The sequence below is a fragment of the Bremia lactucae genome, linkage group LG12, assembly GCF_004359215.1.
Source record: "Bremia lactucae strain SF5 linkage group LG12, whole genome shotgun sequence".
In the NCBI taxonomy this organism is placed as follows: domain Eukaryota; phylum Oomycota; class Peronosporomycetes; order Peronosporales; family Peronosporaceae; genus Bremia; species Bremia lactucae.
The window spans coordinates 3,230,289-3,241,361 of record NC_090621.1 but is presented as its reverse complement, the minus strand read 5'-3'; the positions used below and the strand labels follow the sequence as shown (position 1 = coordinate 3,241,361).

Here is an 11,073-nt window from a genome sequence, read left to right as displayed (position 1 = left end):
GCGCGTGCGCTTAGTGCGAGGTTGTGTGGGCGTCTTCGCAGACGACCCACCAACGTGGCCCCTTTTAGGTGGCATCTTGGGCGCCGTGTATGGAAACACGTGCGCTAGAGTGATCGAGTGAACTAGCGACGCGTAAAGCTGCTCGCAGTTCCTCTCTCCTCTGCGTCAAATTTAAAAATGTAAATTCGTTCTTAAAGAGGGGGATGGTGTAACGGGCTAGAGTTGCCCTAATGTTACACAGTCCCCATTAAGTACATTTGGTACTTAAGGGGATGGTCAATTACTAAATAATAGTAATTAGACCCAACACTCGGGTGTGGTGCACATTTGTGACCAACCCTTGTGGATGTGATGCAATTACATTAGGATGGATGACGCCCAGCGTCATCCATGATGACGGCTAGCGTCATCAGTTACGCGAGGTATCTATAAAGATACGCTCGCAATACATATTAAATGATATCTATAGAGATAACATTTAAATTGGTAAAAATAGGTATTTGTATTCAATTCTATTAAATATAAATCAGCCTGAAAATTACTACCTACTTGGTAAGTGCGCACGAGGAGACGGATTACCGCTCCCGTGACGACACTTCACCAGAGTTCTTAGTGTGTTGGGTGAGGTCGCTTGCGCGCCCACCACAACTACCTCACTGCACGCAAGAGAAGCAGGTCAAACCGCTTCCTCGCTGTGCTAGGGTGTGTGCTAAGTAGAGCGTGGCCCCATTACGACGTGCCCGCTTACACTGTTAGCTGATCCTTGGCTCGTATTTTCTGACCTAGGATGACATCAAATTTGTCATCCGAATCCAGTACGATGAATACATCATCATGCTGTAAATCTCTAAGCGTGTAGTAAAATTTCACTACACGTTTCATTACTGTTATCGATGCGCCTGTTGCTAGACGCACCGTCATCCTCGTTGGAGTGATGTCGCGCTCAACATACTTGAGCCTACGACCCTCTAGTGACTGGCGACACATAAAGTTATTCGACGCTCCGCAGTCTACTAGAGCTGTAAGTGAAAAAACACTTGTCACTTTTAACTTCAAGGTGATAAGGGATACATCATCACCAGGTGCAGAGACACATAATGATTGTGTGTCTGGAGCAACTTTAGTCAAGAGATTTGCAAATTCTCTTGAGGTTGCCGCATCAGAAGGGCGTTGCGCCCCTACTGACCCCGACCGTTTTTTAGCGGTCCACCTCGCTGTTGCAATTTCACAACAACGACGGACCCGCAACCGTTGCCTTTTGGCATACGATCCAAAATTACGTTCAGTACCTTTTGGTGCTGGACGTGGGGCACCACACTCATGAGCGTAGTGTCCCAATTTTTGGCAGCGATGGCATTTCTGCGATCGCTTATTATTCGAAAACCGAGATCTCTCGCTTTCGACATAGGAAAGGTCCATGAGTTCTGGACCTCCTAACTCGTGTCGTTTTGGTGGACGATATGATGAAGAACTAGCTTAAGCCTGTCTCAAGCTAAAGTCCTCCTGGTCCGCAACGGATATTGCTTCTTCAAGCGTATCCAGTTCCAAGCGGAACAGGTGGGTCTTTACGGGACCATTCGTAAGTCCTTGCATGAACACCGTAATCAACGTCTGTTCATGGACTAGGTTATTGGTAATACAACTAGCTAAGAGTCGTATGTGCCTGGCATATGCGTGCAGATCACGCTTGCCTTGCTTGAGTTTCAGAAGCTCTGAACGAGCTCTGAACTTAGCCCTAGGCGGTTCAAATGTTTGTTTCAGTCTGGTTTTAAATACCTCTAGCGACCTAAAGACGTATGAGTCGCGCAACTTAGGCCCAATGCCCAAGTTTTGGCACGACCTGCCAGATTTGATTGAGCGAATGCGATTTGCATTTGCTCGTCGATAATGTGACATGCCCTTATGGCATCGTCCAACTCGACAAGCCATCTCAAGAGGGAGTCTTCAACGACTCCCCTATACTTAGAGATGTGAATCTGTAAAGTTTCGAGACGACTCGTTTGCATCATTCCAAGTACAGGAGTCTGAACCTGTTGTAACCTCAACAGTTCTGCCTGTTGAGAGCCTTGCTAATTCAGCAAGGCAACTGTTTCCTTCATCTCGTCAAGTTCATGTTGTGTGAACTTGGCGATGGCAAAATGGAGGGCATCTCTGTACAAAATGGACAGCATTGCCAAGATTGCATCGTTTCCTACGGTCGAACTTATTCGTTCGACCGCACTCATTTCTGTGTCACTTAGGAAGGAGTAGCTTTCACGGGAAACGTGATGCGTATTCGCACTATCATCTAACATGTCCATGTAAGATGTTGGAAATGTGGTCCTTGGACGGACTACAAAGTGCTACCAGATGTAACGGGGCGCTACGACTTGTACTGCTTCAGTACAAGTCCACTTCGCACTGCTTCAGTTGCGAGTGGTGCCTTAGGTTATTTCACGTACACTAGCACATGCAGAGAAAGACTTCTCTTTAAGGTAACTAGCTAAAAGAGGGTTAAATGAAAAGTGTATTAATATAAAAAATATCTCTTCTATCTATCTTGTAAATGCTAACTTAATTATAATCGAATACTAAACATGCAATTGAATTCTTATCTTATCTGTATCTCTCTTTTGTTTATTTCTACAGCTGATTAGTCTGTCGGAACAAGCGTGTCCACATGATAGTATCGCTGCACAGTCCGAGAATACTTTATTATAGAAGCGCTACATGTGACGGGGTGTATCGTTACATGAAATTATCACTTAAAGGTTGTTAATTAATATATTATCTAAAAGGTAGATAATATTTGGAGGATATTACTTTGTATAGTAATGTTCAGAATTATTATCCATTAACAGGTATAGACCATTATATCTATTTATTCCGCAATGTAGCGAGTGCATTGAAAATGCAAATAGAGCCTGGCATGTAACGGGGCACTACTGACTTGTACTGCTGCAGTACAAGTCCACTTCGCACTGCCACAGTGCGAGTGGTGCCTCACGTCACTTCACGTACATCAGTACGTGCATAGGAATACTCTCTTTAAACACTTGCTTTAAAAAGGGTTAATAGTAAACTGTATTTAATAATTAAGTTTTTCTGTTTCTATCAATTTAATACTAACTAAATTGAAAAAAATTAAAACATGGAATAAAGTCTTATCTTTCTCTCTCTTAGCGCGCGTCCAGCGCTGATTGGACCTAGCGGAGAAAGTAGATGTAATGGTCTATATCTACCAATAAATAAGCTTTTAGAATATTACCATGTAAAGTAATATTCTCCAAATATTCTCTACCTTTTAGATAATAGATTTATTAACAGTCTTTAAGTGTTATTTTCATGTAATGACACACCCCGTTCCGCGGCACGGCGATTGCTGCCGTGCTGTCACCGATGTCATGGTAAGCGTCATGGCCAAGCGTCATGTTTTCCGTGCCAGGACATTTGCGACGTATCCAGTCGTGAGATCGGATCTTAATCCCAACCGTCGTGCGCGGTATGTGCTGAAAAGTGTAGCTTGAGCTGCCAGCTTTCTGGTGTCTGTCCACTCCCTACTGACACTTCGCATCGGCCGCACGGCTCACCACAAATACCAGAACAAATATGCGCGCAATCGTCTTGGAGTCGCGGACACGGCTCGGTACAGACTATATCATTGTGTGACGGTTCATCGATGTGGCATAATTTTGGACACACATGTCCACAGCGAGGCAATCGCGTTTGGCAAGGACGTCGACAACCTCCATCGGGAGCGAGCAACGCAAATGAAGCCGGATTCGGTGCGACACATTGATACTCGGGGTGCTGCTGACAGTATAATGGCAACCCATTACCATAGCAGCCGTCGCTTTGCAATTGTTGAAATACTTTCTGCCACAATGGAGACTCTGCACAAAGCAATTCTCCATTGCCCACCAGGATCAGTCCATGTTTGGCCCGAGAAAGTAGCACGTTGATACGGTTGGGCGTTTTTAAATATCCAATGGTTGACGGGCTATAAACGTCTATGCTGCAGCGAACCAAACTTGCTAGTATCACCGTCGCTTCTTCCCCTTGAAAATTGTCAATGGTTGCAGCACGAATCGTTCGTAATATTTTTTTTTGATTTGTCTTACGCGCCGATGAAACGTCACATTGAGCCTGCTCTTCGTTCACGTCATCTTCATCCACTTCACCTAAGTTTATTGTGTGCTGAATCTCATACAAGTCGTACTCATTCAGCTTTACAATAAAGTGCTTTCGAAGAGCGTTTCGAAGCTTGATGAGCTGACCAACATACGGTGTGAGGATTGCAATCTCATCGGTGCAATATCCTTGTTGCAAGAGATAGTTGAAAGTCGCGACTAGATACGCAACTTCATACTCGTTTGAATGAGCACGGGAGGATGCTTCAAGGAGTGCAGACGCATGGTCTTCTGGATGATTATGGTTTACGAAAAACACATCGTGCCCTACACCGAGAAGACGAGGGTATTCCAGTGTCTCGCGTGCATCGCGAATGTTTGGATAAAAGAGCATCCGAAGAAGCTGCGAAATTTGTGGATGCATGCGGTGTTGATTCGTCATCACCCAAACTGGTAAAGCTGACGCGGGGGCTACCAGCCGTTGAAGAAGCGACACGTCGAGTGCAAACCGCTTGCCTATGGCGCTTTCGACGCTAAGATTGTGATCTAAAATGTGTTGACGTAGTTGTTGGTGGTCCCCAATCAGTACGAGCTGCTGACACGACGGAAACAAGCATGTCATTAGTTGCGCTTCCAGAATTACTCCCGCGTCTTCACAAATTACGACTAGAGGCTGTACAGCGGCAAGCATCTTGTAGTTCTTGGCAGCCCCAGTCGCAGTCATTCCAATGAGTTGCATACTCTTGAGTAATTCTACATTGGATTGATGCCGCACGGTTTCAATTTTGGTGATCGTCTCATTATACGCTTTCTGGGCTTCAATGAGCTCTTCAACACGACCAGCTCGCATGACTCCAACCCATTCCGTAAGTGTTCTGTGACGTTTTTCTAAATCCCATTGCCATACATTTGAGTTCTTTAAGTATCGATTAGAATTCTGGCGTCGTCGCTCCGAAGGGCCAAAATCGTCGCCTTTGATCCAATAGTCCACAATATCCTCGCATCCATCAATTTCCCAACATTCTTCGTATAGCGCTGCATTGCGTGTGGCAAAAGAATCATATTCATTCGGATAATTGATCTCAAGAAATGTCTTTAACGTGGTCCAGGTCGGTCGACGAGTCTGCGTATGGAGCTCTTGCAGGGCAATCGCAATGGCATCCGCCTTCTGGTCGAGCGTCTCGTACAAAAGCTTCAAGGCATAGCCCGGATAGGACTTTGGCAATTTGTTGAGATTATACTTTGCCAGTCGTGGCTCCTTGGACTGTCCTCCGATACGCACAAGATTCGTCAGTCCAGTGTCTAATAAATGGCACAAAAACTGGTCCAGCGCACGATTCGTATAGCACACCACCAACACTGGCGAGACTTGGGCTTTGACGATTATGTGCGTAAGCATTGATCCAATATAGGATTTGCCACTACCGGGAAGGCCTTGAATACATGCAACACGGCTACTTAGCGCTTTGACCAACGCTTTTGCTTGGTCGTTTTCCAGCCTGGAGTAACGTACAAGCGCAGCCTCACACTCATCGTGAGAGGCTTGACTAAGGGGACTTAATCGTAGCGTTTTCGGACGCATTAACGTCCGCCTTGGATGCTTTTGTAATATTGGACTCAGATCAAAAGTAAAGCCGTCCGATAAACAGTACAATGGCGCCTCCATAGGCAAAAGTCCCGGCTCTGGTGGCGTCTCTGGGGCCAAATACTCGAGAAATGGCATCGTTGCTGGCTGTAGCGTCTGTAGTGCTCGTAAAAAAAATCCATAAAAGAAAAAAACATCATTGAATTCCAGTAGCAGCATGTGACAATTTGATTGCTGCCTCGATCGCTGCCATGTGTCAATAATTGCAAAGTCTTTTATCTCAAAAGGCTGAAGCGTGATTTCCACTTCATCCTTAATGAGTCGCTCGATCTCACGCTCCACAATTTGACAGAAAACCACTTGCAAAGTGTTATCAATAACCGTAACCAGCGCAACCATCCCATAATACGGCAATCGCTTCGTCATCTCCCACAACTCTTTTCGGCTTTTGGATTCATTTTTCTTGCTCCCTGATAGGTCTGCTGCAGACGGCTGAAGGAATCGCACATCGATGCAAAGGCCATGACGTTCTAAACGACGACTTTTATCTCGCTCTCCTCGCCCACTGGTGTGTCGTATAGGCATACTAATACCAACAAGGGAATAAATGTTGTAATCCACGTTAGCATCTCGTAGACGGCCCGTTGCCAACTTCCCACCACTAATTGAAATACGGTGTTCCAAATCGCGCAAAGAAGATCGAAGTGTGCTACATAGATCTTCTCGGTACAGTCGAAAATGCGTGTCAACCCAACGCTCAGGTCCAGGTGGCAACCAATGTGCATTCACGTGAAATGTAGAGTTACCAGGTAATAATGGAGGCTCGTGCGTCAAGCACTCTTCAGTCGTCGGAAGAAGTTGAATATCACAAATATTGCGATGATCATTATCATGACGTGGACCAACCGAGCCATCTTCAAACTCTGCTTCCTCAGGAATTCCTACCTGAATCATGTCCCACGGATCCAATTTGTTTCTCCATCCGTCGGCAAAGTGCCGTTGTGCTTCTCGCTGTTGTGCCAAGCCAGTTTGAATTCCGCGCTCTCCGTGTCGAATCATCTGATGGAGTCGTTGAATTTCTTCTTTGATAATTTTAAAGCACAAGGCTGAATCGAGCAAAGACGTGCTTTCACTACTCATTTCAATCCACAGGGATGCCAACACGTCTACCTGATCGACAGTCTTTTGAAATGTGTCCTCATAAATAAAGTCTTTAAACTTGTTGCCAAGCAGATAGAGTAGTCGAATAAAGGGGAGGCATATTTGTGTAAAGCTTAATGGAGCATATTTTCGACCATCTGCTTCTCGGAGGAAGATTGCGTGAGGCAATGCACTGTCTTCAATGCTGTGGCATTTTACAATGTCTTGCAAATGCGTAACAAACAATTGAAACAGCTGCACGTGCGCTGTCCGCAAAAACGCATACACATAGTTTGCTTCATCCATATGCTGGCTGACCATTTCCATTCGTCGCATGGTCAATAGGGTAACAAACGGCACAAAACCTCTCTGAAACGACACGACATCTCGTCGTCGCCCAGCGTCAATCGCATATGGGAGGTCTAATAGCTCTTGAATTAGGACAATGCCACGTCCATCCGTCTTTCCGAGCTCCCTTACAAATTGAGAAGCTAATTTCTCATTCGTAAGGGCTTGAAGCCCAGCATTAATAAAATTTAAAGCCTGAGTCTGGCTATTGACTCTCCACACATTAGAAGGGTCTTTCGGAATCAGGAAGCCCTTCCACAACACTTCTAATCCTGGCCAAATAACCACCAGAGCATCGGAATGACTCGAAAAAAGGCTTCCCGATGATAGCTTTTCAACCAACTGTTTTTCCAACGTTTCTAGAGAAAAGGGCACTTTATTTGTACAAGAAAAAGTCTGCTGCTCGCTTATATCTCCCGAGGCAGCGGATGCATTTTTCTCTGCTGTGTGGGCAAACCTGCACGAATCTTCATAACGACAACTGCCTGTGCGCTGAAAAACAAAACAGAATTGCTGCGGCATGACCTCCTTCTGTCTTGTTTGTCACGGTGTATCGTAACAAGAAATTAACACTTAAAGGTTGTAAATTAATATATTATCTAAAAGGTAGATAATATGTGGAGAATATTACATTACATGGTAATATTCGAAAAGCTTATCCATAAGTAGATATAGACCATATATCACCCGTAAAGACCCGCCTGTTCCGCTTGGAACTGGATACGCTTGAAGACGAAACAGGAGGACTTAAGCTTGAGACAGGCTCAAGCTTGTTCGTCATCGTATCGCCCTCCAAGACGACAAGAGCTTGGAGGTCCAAAACCTATGGACCTCTCTAATGTCGAAAGTGATAAACCTCGCTTTTCGAACAATAAGCGATTGAAGAAATGCAATCGCTGTCAAACGTTAGGACACTGCGCTCATGAGTGCAGTGCCCTACGCCCAGTACCGAGAGGTACCGAACGTAACTATGAACAGAGTGCCGAAAAGGGCAACGGTCGAGGGTCCGACGTAATTGCGAAATCGTAACGGTCGAGGGTCCGACGTTGTTGGAAAACCACAATAGACCGCCAAAAATGGTCGGGGTCAGTAGGGGCCAACGCCCTACTGATCCAGCAACCTCAAGAGAATTTGCAAATCTCTTGACTAAAGTTGCTTCAGACACACAATCATTATCTTCTCTACGCGTGGCGATGAGGTATCCCTCATCACCTTGACGTTAAAAGTGACAAATGATTTGTCACTTATAGTCCTAGTGGACTGTGGGGCCTCGAATAACTTTATTCGTCGCCAATCGCTAGACGGTCGTAGGCTCAAATATGCTGAGCGCGACATCCCCTCCAACGAGGATGACGATGCGTCTAGCGACAGGCGCATCATTAACAGTAATGAAACGCGTAGTGAAATTTCACTACACGTTAAAAGATTTACAGTATGCTGATGATTTCATCGTACTGGATTTGGATGACTAATTTGATGTCATCCTAGGTTTACCTTGGTTTAGAAAATATGAGCCAAGGATCACCTGGCAGCATCGACCGTAGAGATGTCTGCCGCTTGTTCATCAGATGACCATCTGATGAACGTCTTGGAGCGTCCTCAAGCGTGTAGATTTATGCGAGTAAGTGCGATGGCCTCACTTGTGGTACGGTCGTTAGTACGACTGCACAAGATCACAGTGACCCTGTGTAGTCAGCTGCCGGAGGCTGTGCGAATGCACAGGCAGCGCCGAAGGTTCACCTCTCCAATAAGTCGAGTGTATTGAGACATGAATGTACGCCTAGCGGGCGACATTAAAGGAATTTACCGGTTTATCAAATGAACAACACGATAATCCTTCGAGTGGATAGTCGACCACAGAGAACCCGACGGTGATAGCGCAATCACAGTCGAAAGACGTCAAGGGGAAAAGTCCTCACGTACTTGAGGAGAAATCTCTTTAAATAGTTATTGCTGAAGTGACTAGACTGGAGCACCCGAGGGATTAATTTCTCGGCAGCCTGTGGATAAATCCCAGGAGGAAACCGAGACATTGAGTCTTGTTTAATTACAGATCAAGATTAGGCGCTTACACTCTTGATCTGTATGCGCCTCCGAAGTTAACTTCGGAGATAACTCAACTACCAACCCTAGAACCTAAGCGGTTCTTGAGAGATCTGCATGGTGGTAAACTCAAGCAGATCTGCATACTCGTCACAGAGAACGATTACGTAACCGACATTCGGTCAGCGGTTATTTTTGCAGAGAACGAACGGGTTCTCAGCAGCTCATCGATGGACGAAAGTGTCCTCGATGTGAAGACTCGGATTGAGAGATATACTACTCAGTCCTGGAAGTCACTTAAGACAAATCTTTTATACAAGAATTTGATTGAATTCAGGGATGTATTCCCTGAAGCAGTTCCATGCAAGTAGCTTAAGGATAAAGGCACTCGTCATGGATCAAGCTCAAACAGGGCTTGAAGTACTGTGTCATGAAGCAGTGGCCACTGCCTCGTGAAAAAGTACTTGCTATTGATAATTTTTCTATCGATCTATTAAAAGCGGGCCATATAAGGAAGTCAACCTCCCCACATAGCTCTCCAACCTTCTATGTACGAAAGGCCATAGAAGGGTGTCGGATAGTGCACGCATTAAATAAACTGATAGCTGCAACAGTACCAGCTCAAAAGCCGATACCTAGAAAAGACGTAATCATAGATGGTATATCATAAAGTACCATCTTTTCATCTATGGATCTGATGGATGGATTTTATCAAATCCTTATACGTGAACGGGACATTCCGTACACAGCAGTGAGCACTCCAAGTGGAGTGCTCTGGGATTGGCTAGTGATGCCTCAGGGGCTTAGTAACGCCCCTGCAACATTCAACAGATGCGTAACGAATCTGTTGAGACCGGTGCGAGAATTCGCACCGAGTTATTTTGACGATGTATTCGTCCATAGCCGGCTATGGACGGAAAGACGGACGTGGAAGTTCATAAAACTCACGTTCGTCAGGTTCTTACACTTATGCGAAAGCATAAGTTGTACGCAAATCTCAAGAAGTATATATTCACTGCAAGCGAAATACCACTTCTTGGGTGCATCGTCGGTAAATACGGCGTGCGCCCTGATCCTGAAAATATCTAGGCGATTACCGACTAGCCAGTTCGAGTCGATGTCAACGAACTAAGAAAGTGTCTTGGGCTAGCGGCGTACTTGCACAAGTACTCACGCAATTATGCCGAGATGACAGTTCATCTCTCTCGTCTCTTGAAAAAGAACAGGCGAGAAATGATTATGGAACGCTAATTGTCAGCGTCCCTTTACAGGAATCAAGCAAATTTTGATGCAATCGCCAAGATGGACGATTGCAGATCAAGACAGACCATTTCATGTGGTATGTGACGCTAGCGATTTCGCAATCGGCTGTGTGATAATGCAATACGATACAGACGGCGCGGGCGCGTCGTTTAGAACCAATCGCGTCAGCTGCAACCAGCTGAACGCAATTGCCCAATGCATGACAAGGAACTCCTTGCCATGAAATATTCATTGGCTAAATTTAGGGTCTACCTCCTCGGAGATAGCCCGTTCATCGTATATACGGACCATGCGTCATTTCGCACGGCCGTAAATAGCATAAACCTCTCGCAAAGAATGGCGAGGTGGCTATCCTTCTTTGCATAGTATAATTTCTCCGTGGAATATAAACCAGGACGATTTAATGTCGTCGCTGATGCGTTATCACGTTGACCCGATGTCGAGCCGGCTGCGTACTCCAACAGTGGAAATGATCCCACTGTTGCAACACTCACTACGAGTGTTCCGTCATCAACCTTGTTTATTGACATAAAGAAAGCCTACGCAGAAGATAAGGACCTTCCGCGTTCAATGGATCATCTCATG

At 45.4% G+C, this 11,073-nt stretch overlaps 1 protein-coding gene across 1 annotated transcript; it reads right to left on the bottom strand.

Annotated features, from left to right (window-relative positions):
• Positions 1-3,459: 3,459 nt before the first annotated feature.
• Positions 3,460-7,655, bottom strand: CCR75_009126 (uncharacterized protein; the record flags this gene model as incomplete). The annotated part of the gene is given in 2 exon segments (XM_067967171.1): positions 3,460-7,625; positions 7,640-7,655. 2 exon segments carry the CDS (start codon positions 7,653-7,655, stop codon positions 3,460-3,462), a joined length of 4,182 nt encoding a protein of 1,393 aa, XP_067820942.1.
• Positions 7,656-11,073: the final 3,418 nt, after the last annotated feature.